Genomic DNA, 13,849 nt, shown 5'->3' with positions numbered 1-13,849 from the left:
TCCTCCTGCTGGTCAAATGAGGAACTGTCACAGTCCAGGTGGATGATAATAATGGCTTCATTACTCTTGGCCAGGGGTCTTGTTTTTTGTTAGTTTTTCAGGCCAAGGACAACTTCTCTGAGAGAGAGATGAAGCAGGGACCTCCACTACATATTGTATAAAATTGTATTGGAGATACCTTTTCATAGATAGCTTCATAGACTTGTTTGACAGCAGTGCACTGTCATCAGTGTTGTGTCAATTGATGTTGTTTTGTTAGAGGCCCCCCTCTAGTAACTCTGAGGACCTCGTAGGGGTCCCGGACCCCCTGTTGAGGACCCATGCTCTAGACTAAATGTCAAACACAAACACACTGCAAATCTGTTATTTTAACCATTACGAAGGTCTTTATGAAAATGTCACACTACAAAATCCTGAGTATGAATTGAACCCAGAGTGTAAAAGTGTCTTACCACCAGGTGGGGTCCATTTTGAATTTCCCAGAGTTAAGTGATGCAGCTTGATGCTCTCATAGAGTCATTTGACAGCACTATCATCGGTGTGTTTGTTTTGCAATCATCTTTGCCAATAATATGTCGGATTCATGTTCATGTGCATTGTCAGACCTTAAAACGTGAAGGGAGGAGAGAGACAAGAGAGAAGGAGAGACAGAAAGAAATAGATAGAGGGAGAAAGAGAGAGATTAGCAGCAATAGCAACAACAGCAGCAGAACAACAACAACAACAACACATGATTAAAAAGGCATAGGGTTTTGTTCTGGAGCTACATAACAGAAGGCAAGAGAGAAATGAACATCACTGTTGCTCTAACTTCAGACTGAACTGGACACATAGCTATGCCACATCTTTACTGGTTGGCTGGATGTCCAGAGCTCCAGGCTCTCCTTCCTCCAAATTCCTCAACCCAGCTCAACATACGAGTCCTCCGGCCAGTGATGTCACAGACCACCCCCCCCCCCCCCCTTACTGTTGGGTTCACTGGGGCGAGAACACCCAATGCCCCCAAAACATGGCCCCCACAACATGCAACACAGAGCTTTATGGTCACGCTGCTTAACTATCATATTGGATGTTTCATGTGCTTCTGAAGTCTCACTATACTGCTACGCGTTGTGAGCTTGTAGATCGTCTATTTTCAAATAATAGCCAATATAGGGTTAAAGTGGATTAAACACATTTTGAGGCTATAGTAACTATTGTAGGGGACCCCCCCTGGGACTGTTGCTTTTCAGTATTCAAATTCCAAAAATAGCGGAAAGTAGCAGATCTACAAGCTCGAAACGTGGCGCGAAGTTGATGGTTTTGTGTGACGCTGTAGTATGATCAAGCAGGGCGTTAATTTACAACAAAAAAAACACAAAAAGTTAAAATATGGACATATAGGAGGTTTCTGCCCGACAGCGACAAAATATAAATGCATTTCTACTACTATACGCTATGCCCCGATTCCTCCATGTCCTTCCAGTCTCCTCCTTGGCCTGTTTTAGAAAGTGGTGGGCTCTAGCTAGGCCCCCCGCTGGGGTGTATGTTTCAACACAGCTGCTGACAGCTCATCTGAAACCGAGAAGTCGACAGTCTGACAGCCACGGATCTTTGTAGTCAAAGTACGACGTGGCCTTTCTCCTCTAATTTAAGTCAAAGACTATCGTCGTCATATTAGGCACGACTTCACTTCCTTTTTTTTTTCTTTTTTTTTTAACTTGGGTTGTGTTCGTTTGTTCGTTTTTTTTTTATCAACTTCATAGTGCAGCAGCCTGCCTTGAGTCCTTCTTTCCGCATGCGGCATGTCATACTTCGCAAGATACTTTTACTTTTACCATTCACGTGTTTCAATACTTTATACTGTAATTCTATTTCTGCCCCACTTCATCTCAGAGGCAACATTTTACTTTTTACTCCACTACAATTATTGGTAAACTTTTGTTTCTATAGTTATTTTGTAGGTTCATATTGTAATTACAAAGCACACATTAACCAATTAAGCTCTACTTTATAGTGTGTCTACTCAAAAATTGCCTATCTATAAGCTCACAACTTGTGAGGTTGTATATTGGCTATTTACAAGAGGTTTCGTTTCGACCCATTTTGAACTTGAGAAATAGGACATTCTGCATAACGAATACTTTTCCTTTTGGTACTTCAGTATATTTGAATTTTACTATCCTTTTCTACTTCAACTTTGAAAACAAGACTTTTACTTGAGACTGAATATTTCTATATTGATACTTTGAATCCATTAAAACCGGGAAAGCATCCGTGTCATTTTAGATTGTATACGTTCAAAAATAGCAGATATACAAGCTTGTACACAAGCTGGAGCTATTTTTGCTATTTCAGAAAAAAATCTTGAATAATTTTGAGTTTGAGAACTATACTGATTTCAAAGGCATTTGTAAAATCGGCCTCAGGTCTTAATGGGTAAAAAAAAAAATGGCGTACTTCTTCCGGCACTGAAAAAACTCCAAATGGCCGGTGGGAACTACCACCTGACGGGTCTCATGTTATAAGCCCATGATCTGTCAGCACTGGGAGCCGCCAGTTAAGTTCCACTGGGACTACGGGGGGGGGGGGGGGGGGGGAGCTCTCTCCCCAACAGCTGGCCCTTTGCAGAAGGGATAATCAATCCCCTAGATCCTATTGCTGAGCCAGCAATAAACAGCAGTGATGATATACAGTGACATGTATGCAGCATGTGCCCCGTGTTCACTGCCTGCTGCTGTGTCCCTCTTTGGGACTATGATTGTTACTGCCGGATTCACTTTAGCCTCTCAGCTGGCCGCGGTGTATAGGCGGCCATTGCTGAATGGGTAGAGCAGTTAGTTCTCAAACTTTTTCGTGCCAAGGAGGACTCCCAAGTTGATAATATGTATTTGTCCATGGACCCCCCCCCCTCCGCCCCATCTGAATTGTTTTCGTGCCAGGGACCCCTAGCCTGGCATGGCTAGACTAATATCACTGCGTAGATCAGGGGTCTTCAACAGGGGGTCCTCAGAGTTACTACAGGGGGTCCACCAAATCTTAGTGTTATGATTTTTTTTTTTTACCTTTAACCACTTGAACCCTAATATCCCTTTTCTTGAAGAGAACTTGAGCCAAAAATAGCAGATCTACAAGCTCACAACGCCTAGCGCTGCGAGGCGTTGTGAGCTTGTAGATCGACTATTTTTGGCAAAGAGGCGTAGAGGGAAAAAAGAGCAGACCAAGTGAACAAAAAAAGTTTAATCTGGAACACAATTTTATACAATATAGAGGAGGGGGTCCCTGCTTCATCTCTCTCTCAGCTAGGGGGTCCTTGGCCTGAAAACGTTGAAGACCCCTGGCCTAGATATTTGTCTGGAATCTCTGTATGAAACCTGCATTTCCATGGGGCGGATTTAAAAGAAAAAGCCTCTGGTGATAAACCCGCCCCACATTGGCATACTGTGCCCTGATTGGTGCCCCACAACTTTGGGGGCAGCGAAATCCAATCACAACTGAGCGGGGCCAGACTAAATCAGCTTGTTTTGAAATGTTCAAAAATAGCAGATGTACAAGCGCGCAGTGAGCTTGTAGATCTGCAGTTTTTGAATAGCTAACGTATAAAATGGATAAAGTGGTCCCCCCCCCCCCCCTCCCCCCCAAGGACACATTTGTACTTGAGTTAAAGTTCTGGAGTATACTTGCTTTTAAAAATACTTAAGTATGGAAAAGCATATGCTTTAAAAACATATTCAAAAGTACATTTAAAAAATATATATATACATTGCTGTATTAAAATGTAGACTTTCTAAAACTCACAAAATACCATTCATAGTGAAAATAGCAGACGTACTCAACAACCTGCCATATCTGACGCATAGGGAGCTTGTAGATCTGCTATTTTCGCAATATTTGAAATGGGGCATATACAGTGAGTGGTTAATTCATAAGGTACTTCCCCCCCTTCCTAGAAATGAAGTGGAGTCAAAAGTATAACAATAACAATAATAATATTCGAAATGTAGTGAAGTGAACGTCACAAGCTTCCAAAAATCGAGTTAATTACAGAAACTTGATTGAGTAAATGTACTTACTTCGTTACTGTGCACCACTGTGTAGGTCAGTAGAAGATTGACTGGAGACCAGCTTGGACATTGCGCATGAGGCCTGAGGTTCCGATTCTGCAAAATGTCTTCTAAATCCTAACAGTTTTCTGAAAAACGTATGTTTCTATGTCAGCGGTTTTCAAACTTTTTCATGTCAAAGACCCCCAAAATGATATGAATTTGGCCGCGGACCCCCATCTCAAAATGTTTTGTTCAAGGGACCCCAAGAAGCAAAGATTTGAGTTAATGTTTGCTTTAAAAGAATATATATATTCAAAGATTTGCACACACATTTTCAAGATTTAAAAAAAAATGCAGATCTACAAGCTCGTAGCACGGCACTCGGTGCCGCGCTTTGAGCTTGTATATCTGCTATTTTTGAATAGCCAAAGTGTAAAATAATGCTTTTTTAGCTCAAATGAAAAAGTGACACAGAAGCGTTCCAGGTCTTAAAGGGCTAACAGGATAGGCTACGTGATGCATATGAGCCACGATATGAGTTATAGGCCTACTGCACTAGAAGTTTTAAACTGGACTTCTATATGGCTGAAAATACCCTGACACCTCGTTCCTCTTGACAAGAACATTTAAGGTCGTTTTACCAGTATGACACTGAATTAAACAGCTGAGATTGCTGGGTTTGTTGTCGTCTCTGTCGGGTGGAAAAGACTTCATATTATGTCCAAAACCGCAAAAGTATCAGATCCACAAGCTCAAAACGTATCGTTTCGCGCCACATTTCGAGCGTGATCTACTACTTTGATGTGTGTGATGCTGTAGTATGATCAAGTAGGGCGTTCATTTATGAAAAAACACAAAAAGTTCAAATATGGAGGAGATAAGAGGTTTCTGCAAAATCCTGAGTGTAGGCCTATATTTGAAACAAAAACCAATGAAATAGCCTACTTCAAATCGTCAAATCTCTCAGCGGCCAACAAACATTGATGAGACAATTAGCTAAATATAGCGAGCTAGCTTTAAAAGCCTCGACTTATCAAGTTGCATGGAGGCAAAAATAAAAGGAATATGCTACACAATTTTATACAGTATGTAGTGGGGGTCATTTTCTTCTTTATTATTATTAATACAAGTACGACATTTCTATAGAGCTTTTCTAGATTCCCAAAGTCGCCCCAAAATAGTAAAACATTAAAGCTGAAATTAGTACGAAATTACTTCTGATACACAGACATGAACATCGTATGGTTTAAATGAATGTGGGTGGAGGGTTTGGGGGTCCTTCCGCAGAAATGTTTTAACAGTAGATGTCATTTTTCTGTATTCTGGGGCATTTTAACAGGGAGTTTGATCAGGTTTTACTAGCATAGGAGAGTTATGGGTATATTTCGTTATTTCATGCATTACAAACCCCCCAAAAAACGGAATACATTTCAATTCAGGAGCCAAGGAGGAGTGTGTTGGCAGATATGAGCGAAGGTGTCGTTGGGCTGAAAAAACATTGAAGACCCCTGTGTGTAAACAAATACCATTATAAAAGGTCATTCAAGGATTTACGGAAAATTCATGTCAAGGATGCCGATAAAACACACACTTTAAGCTGAATGTTTTGGACAAATTCCCTGAGGGGAGGACGGGGCACATATAACATCTCTGCAGTAGTTTCTGCGTGGGAGGATAGTGTACCGTACAAACAATGTCAAAGATACAGGCTCCATGCCTCCGTCTTTTTTAAAGCTATATCTGCAGGCTGAACGAAGTGTGCGCGTGTCTACTTTGTCAATTCTACGGCTAAGCTGCTCATCTCTCTCCTCTGTACCGAGATTCTGTCAGATCTCGTCTGGCTGTCTCCTGTCTTATCTCTGCCCACAGAAATTGATGGCTGTTTTCATTCGCTGTCATTTTATTTTATTTTCCTGCTGCTTTCAGCAGAAAGGATGGCCTTTTATCCCGTGAACAGCCCCGAAGGACACCTTGCATTTTCAATCAGAAGTCACAAGTAGAAGTGTTTAACATCCAAACTTTTTGTCTTTTAAACAAACGATTCCAAACCTGTGGGCCGTGAGGATATTGAAAGTGGACTCCCAAATAATTGGGGGCCATTTTAATGATAATATAACAATAATATAATAACGAAAAATATATGATCCTTCTAAAAAAAACTTAAATATTGTGTAAAAGTTCATTTTCTTCTGTAATATTATTCAAAAAGTGAAACTTTCACAGTGATTTTGTTTTAATCTTGATTTTTATGGCATACAGCTCAAGAATCCATATCTCAAAATATTAGATTACATGAGACCACTAAAGAAAAAATATTTATAATACAGAAATGTCAACCATTTCAAAAGTATGTTAATTTATGCTCTCAATACTTGGTCAAGTATGTTAATTTATGCACTCAATACTTGGTCTGGAATACCAAGATAAAAAACAAAAAAAGGTTTTAAATATTTCACTGTATGCACAATTAATCTAGAATATATGAAAGTTTCACTTTTTGAATTATATTACAGAAGAAAATGAACTTTTCCACTATATTCAATTCTTTTGAGAAGGATCTGTATTTGCTGTATATACAGACACACACATACATATATGTCATGATTTGTCCATTGTGATACAGATAAATAGGAACTTAATCAAAGTGTTCTACGTTAGTTCCATTGATCCAAGCCGGAACGCAATCATTTGATTGGATCATTAAAATAAACATGCTCTGCCCGCGAGGGCTTTCGAGATTCTAAAGTGGGCCCTGATCCAGAAATGGGGGAATGGAGGCCCAAAAGTTAATGAAAAGAAGACCTCTGCTGAATAATAACCCCCTGAATATAACCCCACTCCACAGACCGATCTATAACTAGATTTTTAAGTGTTTAACGATTCTGTTCTTTACAGTATTTCCATTCAGTTCTCGTCATCAGAGGAGGATAATCAAAGCTGTCCCCGAAAAGAAAATAATTGAGTCTTCTAAGAGACAAAGTCAGCTGAATGAGCTTTTTTTCCCAATTCTGAAAGCCCGCGAGGAAAGGCCATTAATAAATCGTCTCTGTCGGGTGGAAACAGTTACTTTTCAGGATTCAGATTAAAAGCTCAGAACGCGTCTAGAACAAGCTTGCGGATCTGCTACTTTTGATGCTTTAGTGTGACGCTGTAGTATGACCAAGTGGGACATGAATTTATTAAAAAACACCAAAATGTAGAATATGGAGATACGTTTTCTGCCCGACAGCGACAAAATGCAATGGAAACATCTGTGTAAGAAAACCCAGTCTGAGCCAGTCCATGTTGTGATACAGAAAATGAGTTTTATTCTCATGTTAATGTCTCTTAAAACATACAAATCACATAATTCTTTTTTAATAAAGAAAAAAAAATGCAATCAGTACCTGGCGTCTAGTGTTTCTCTTAACGTTGCATCCCTCTCATTTTGATAACATATGCTACCTACTCAGAAAAATAGGAAGATTACAATTTGTTATGACAATTTTTTTGTGTGTGTAGAAGTAGTAAAACTCAAGGACTGATTTACCTCTGAAAACTGTGCAAGAAGAAAATCCCCTTTTCAATGATAATTCAAATAAGGAGGAATCTTTTTTTTTAAGAAGAACAAAAGGCCATCAATGAAATGTAAGGAACTGATGTGAAACATACAAAAAATATATATATATGTGAATTAGTTACAGTAGAAATTATAGTACCTATTCATAGTCTACCTAGCAACAGTTATATGTTTACGGTTCACAAATAAACAAGTGCAAAACAGGAATAAACAAGGATGAAGTCCGCTGTAGTGGATTTTGGCACAATATCATACAGGATATGGTTCAAGAAGGGTACAATTTAGTCAATATTTTTTGCCTCTTGGAAAACAACTAACAATTAAATAACAATAAAAGTCAGTGACATTGAAACGGATCCCCGGAAAATGTTTATAAAGATATTACCCTGCAAATGTGCTCCAGAGGGTCTCTGTTTTTAGGAGTACAATAAGTGACTGACAACCAACCACAAAAACAAACAAAAACAGCTAAACATTTTAGGAGATAACCTGCTAAGACGTAACTTGACAGTTGAATGCAGCTAGGTCTATGACCTAGTGAAAATACATGGAACTATATATATATATATATATATATATATATATATATATATATATATATATATATATATATATATATATATATATATATATATATATATATATATATATATATATATATAGACAGCAGCGATAAACACTTTAATATACTCTGTGTGTGTGTGTGTGTGAATATATATATATATATATATATATATATATATATATTATATATATATATATATATATATATATATATATATATATATATATATAGTTTGTATGTGAGTGTGCGTGTTTTTTAATTCATCTGCATACCGTATTTGTTACACTCTATAATGTCTTTAAATATTGTGACAGAGAGATAAGTGTGATAGAGATCACTCGTTCTCAATGTCCGGTTCGGGGGCCCAACCAGAGGTCCAAATGGACCCTTAGGGGCCATTCGCACCGAGCACTATAACTATAGCGATAATGAAGTTTAGCGTCCAGCTGTGTCAGAGCTCACATAGAGGGAGAGAGAGATCTCTGTGCTGCTAAAAGACTGGATGTAATTATGGACAATCTGACTGATTATTAATAAGCGGGGAAGGGGGGGGGGGGCTATCACAAGGTAATGCCAGCTCGTGTTAGCTACTCATAATCGTCTCCTCATCTCTCCATTAATAACAAAAAGGAAGAGCGAGACCGATTGCATCTAAGGTGTCCTGGTGGATTTTAATTGTCTGTCAATGTTTCCGCCGTTCATAATGAACACGCTGAAAGTGATCCAAACAATATTGTTAACGGCTGTAATGAGCTCTATGCCCAGCAGCCATATTGGAAAGAAATGTGGACCTCTTCCTTATTGATTGATACTAATGAAGGCTCCGTTCCATTTAGTGTAGCAGAGTGGCTCTCAAACCTCTTCATTTCAAGGACCCCCAGAACTCTGAGAGTGTACAAATGGAACCAAACCTGTGGTGTGGACTCACCACTCGTCCACTTCAATTAGAATGATTTTTAAAACATCATATGTATTATATTCTCTCTGTCGGGTGGAAACCTCATATGTCCAAAAACTGTTACTTCTCAGGATTCAAATCCCAAAACGATAAAAGTAGCAGATCCACAAGCTCAAAATGCGTTGCTTTGCGCCACGTTTCGAGCTTGCGGATCTGCTACTTTTGTGTGAAGCTGTAGTATGATCCAAGTACTAGTAGGGCGTTAATTTACGAAAAAACAGAAAAAGTTAAAATATGGAGATAAGAGGTTTCTGCCCCGAAAGCAAAACCCGATATCTAGTAGTTTTTCGTCAGAGTTATTGTGCTCAGTGTGAACGGTGCTCTACAGGCCAGTACAGTAACAGTAAGAGAGTGTATGGAAACTCTCAAGAGTTACAGACCCTGTTAAAAGGGTCCATTCTGCCCCCCCCCCCCCCCCCCGGTGGTCGTTAACGTTGAAAAACGGCGTGATAAGATAGATACACAGTGGTCTGTCTATAGCCCTGGAGTGCATTCTGAGGAGTTTTTTAAACCCGTCATTGGCCACCTGTTCTACGGCCTATAGAAACCCTCAAAACCATTGTCATGCGCTCGACACTGGACCCGGTCCCAAAAGAAAATAAGAAGAAGAAAAAAAACAGCCCCCGGCCCACATTAAGCAGCGGAAGAGCGGAGAGGAACATTTGATTAAGGACGCCGAGCGTTCCTATCCTGAAGGAAGACAGCTGCTAAATTCTCTTTTCACCCCATTGGTGGACATAGTGCGCAACCCCCTCCCCAGTGCTTTGAGTCAAAGTATAGATACTCCTGGTCAGAATACTACAAGTAGAAAGTTGCTCAGTCAAATTTATACTTTGAGTTAAAAGTTACTCGAGTACTTTGCCTTTTAAAATACTAAAGTATTCAAAAAGTGAAAATAAAAAAAATAAAAACGTAAGTATTCAAAAGTACGAAATCACAAAGTACATTTGCTTTTTAACTCTCTCAGTGCCAGGCCCCGAGTTATCCCGAGTTTTATCTGAATACCCTCAGTGCCAGAACGAGAAATCCAGAGTTTTTTTAAAACAAATAAAAAAATTAAAACGTTTTTTCTTTTTTCTGATTTTTTTTTTCAGAACCCAAGATATCATTATCTGAAGATTTGCAGCTCCATCCACTCTTTGTTTAACCTATAACTGAAAAAGGCTGTATCTCGCTTCCTAAGCACTTTTTTTTTACTTTGAAAAAGAAGAAAAAAGTTGGCACAGTTCGCAATAATCTTTTTATTTCATTGGCACTGAAAGAGTTAATATGAATGCATTGCGGCATGTTGTCAGCTCGCAGATCTGCTATTTGAACCGGTTTTGGTTGTAAACAGTGACAAAGTAAATGTACTTTGTCACTGTCCACCACTGTGTTTTCCTCACTGGCTACGTGGCACGGGGGCTGATCTGGGATCAGACATGTTTCTCCAAAGGCACTTCCGAAAAGGCCTGTAAACAGTCCGTCAAACACCCGGCTACCATAGAAACACAATGCATAGAACGAAACATCAACGCGTGTTAAAGTCCCCCTCCAAAAATAGTCTATGATAGATATTTAGCTTAACATGTCCCCCCCCCCCCACACACACACACATAAAAAAGAAAAATCCAGGGCTTTTGCCCAGCCCATTGCTGGTCAAAGGAAAAGCACATTCAGTGTTCCAGGATATGGCTTATTTGCATATTGGACCAATAATTGGCGGGATTGGTGACATCACGCAGCTGGCTGAGACTTTGAGGTGGTACAGAGAACCGCTCCGCCTCCAGTGGAAGAATGTGAAAAGTGCGCAGCTCTAGTGGCCAAGTTCCGCATACGCAGTTTAACAATAGTCAACCACTTAAACCCCAGCATCTATATTGTGGGGAAAGCTTTTGCAGAAAATAGCCGATCGACAAGCTTACGGTCGATCGGCTATTTTCAGCAAACGCTTTCCCAACAATAACAGAACCCAGAACTTAAACTTTCAATTGTTTTCTAAAATAGCACAAACAGCCGATCTAGATATTTTTTCATGGCGTACCTCCCCCTTCAGGGATGGTTCTAGTTGTAATGGAAACAAAAACAACAACAGAAACGACACAACTTCACGGGTTTCTGTTAAGTTTCATGTAATGGAAGGTTCTGGGTTAACCCTTCATAGTAAAAAAAAGAGCCAAAAGTCATGTCTCCAAGAGGACTTAACTGTAGGAAAGAAAACGTGTCATTTTTGAGTGGAGAGGGACTTTAATTTCAATGCATTCAATCTCTATAGCCTCGAAATCATGCTAACATTAATCTCTGACTAAAATAGAATTATTTTTGGACAACACAATCGTCACATTTCTCTCATTAACACTCACTCATTCACCTGCACACACACACACACACACACACACACACACACACGATTCCACATCACACACAAGTTGTCAGTCATAAAATTAATGTGTAAATATAGTGTAACCGCAATTTAGGGATGGAACGATGATTGTCATTAGTGCTCATCACGACCAAAAAACGCTCACAATAATCGTATCGCTGAGATTTTAGTTAAATTGTCCACCAGTCATACACTGGGATCAATTCGCTTTCGCCGAGCTACAAATCCGAGAGTGACATTTTAAGAGTTTTCAGCACATTTTGATCATCGCAATTATTTTTTGGCCACAATAATCGTGACATGAAAATTTTTATATCGTTCCATCCATAACCGTTTCGTCTCTGTCAGAGGGACACATCATATGTCCAAAACCGTTACTTTTACTAGCAGAAAAGTTTCTGCTAGTAAAAGTAACGGTTTTGGACATATGATGTGTCCCTCTGACAGAGACGAAACGGTTATGGATGGAACGATATAAAAATCTGCTACTTTTGATGCGTTTGTGTGATGCTGTAGTATGATCAAGTAGGGCGTTAATTTATGAAAAAAAACACAAACAGTGAGAATATGGAGATAAGAGGTTTCTGCCCGACCGATAGTACACAGGTTCTGGGTCGTGGATGCTGAACTTCATTTGGGTTGAGTAGATGGGGGTGGGGGTACGCATTCAAGCAAAAACATTTATTAACACCAATACTCAGACACATCTTTTGAACTGTAAACAGATGCCTACAACGCAGCATTACAAAAACACTACCATAAACCCTTAGGGAAGACCGAGTGAACTCTTGAATGAGCACTTCACCCATTTTCAACCTCATCTTCATATCATTTTTGGTTATTTCAAACAAAATTTCAAGCGTTTATTAGTATTTGTTATTAATGCAAGAACAGGCTTCTATTTCAGAACGCCAACTTTCCAGGAAGAGAAAGGCTGTAGTTTCTATTAGCTTGCAATAGCCCTCAATGATGTAATTGGCAGGAAGGTTTCTGAACTGTCCACAGGCCACCAATGATACGCAGAGAGGGTAGATGGGAATCGTTCCGTCTTATAATGAGACCTAGGGAGGACCAAATTATATGAAGATAAGATTGAAAATGGGTGACGTGCTCCTTTAATGTCAAGATCCAGCGCTACTAACCTGCTCTGGAAGAAATAATAATAATAATAATAATAATAGGAGGCTCTGATTACAAACGGTAACAAAAACAAACAAAAATATCAATAATTTACAAGAGTAGCTCGCTGTAGTGTACCTTGGATTTGTATTGACTATTAACTAGTGTCCGCAAGTCAGGAGAGGAGCGGTGCAGTTTGTTGTTGTAGTGGCAGCCGGTGTCCTCTAGGGAGAGCCGAGGGGAGTCCACAGGACTTTACTCTGTTCCTGATCAACTATATTCATGATCTGAGTGCAAATGTAAGGGAGGGTGCCAGCCTGGACAATACCTACAAAACAAACACATACGGTTAACAATGGTGTAGATGGAACATAGGGCTATCACAACCTAAGGTTACCAATGGTGTAGATGGAACATAGGGCTATCACAGGAGACGTTTTAGTTGACGCTCAATTGTCGTACAAGTAATCGCGATTAAGGATTTAATTGTGTTTTTGGCATTATAAATCAAAATGACTTTTTCCCTCCTTTGTTCTTTTTTTGTTGTTGCTTTTTACCCCTTTTTTTCTCCCCAATTTTGCCAATGAATTCCACACCACACACATTTCTGTGTTGTCACTGCTGTTGTATCCTACTGACTCACCTGCCAGTGAGGAGCCCCCACCGGGAGGACGCAAAGCCTTCGTCCTACTCCTCCCGCCCAACACTCCCCGCGGACAAGTGCCGCCCCTAAGCCCGTAGGATTACGCGCAGTGACAAATATCACACTCTCCGCCCGGCTTTCCTCCCGCGAACACGGGCCAAGTGTGTTCGTACAGACGCTCGACAAAGCGGATGCACCGCGGTGGACTAAGCTGCAGCTACCGTTACCACTGCGTCACCCGAGCGCCCTAAAATGACATTTCTGTGTGCCTTATAGGCTCTGTAAACTAACATTTGAACAGGACGTAACTTCAATATACTAATAAATGACTGAATCACCAGTAAATCAAAATAAAGAATGTACTGTGGCCAAAGCAGGCCATGCATTTAACGATTTTAAACTTTCAAAAGTTTCGAAAATAGAAAATCGGCAACCTCACATTGTGAGCTTGTAGATCCACACATTTTCAAAGAGATGAATGTGTACAAATGAATGGAAACGATTATCAAATAATTGCGATCTGTGATTATGTAATAATATGTGACAGCATAACACCCCACTGATGCATGTAAACACAATACACAGTGCTGTACACAAACACATTAAAGTATCGTTGCT

The 13,849-nt window shown here is 39.8% G+C and overlaps 1 protein-coding gene across 1 annotated transcript in view; it reads right to left on the bottom strand.

The window, feature by feature from the left end:
• Positions 1-11,955: 11,955 nt before the first annotated feature.
• dlg5a (discs, large homolog 5a) overlaps positions 11,956-13,849 on the bottom strand; it is a 131,554-nt gene continuing 129,660 nt past the window's right edge. The window contains exon 39 of the mRNA XM_080450030.1: positions 11,956-12,916. Within this exon, the coding sequence (XP_080306156.1) occupies positions 12,813-12,916 (104 nt within the window). The 3' untranslated portion in view covers positions 11,956-12,812. The remainder of the gene's footprint in view (positions 12,917-13,849) is intronic.

Source organism: Gymnoscopelus braueri (genome assembly GCF_963280865.1).
Source record: "Gymnoscopelus braueri genome assembly, chromosome: 14".
In the NCBI taxonomy this organism is placed as follows: domain Eukaryota; kingdom Metazoa; phylum Chordata; class Actinopteri; order Myctophiformes; family Myctophidae; genus Gymnoscopelus; species Gymnoscopelus braueri.
The sequence above is the reverse complement of the archived record's forward strand: the minus strand, read 5'-3'. Positions and strand labels throughout refer to the sequence as shown.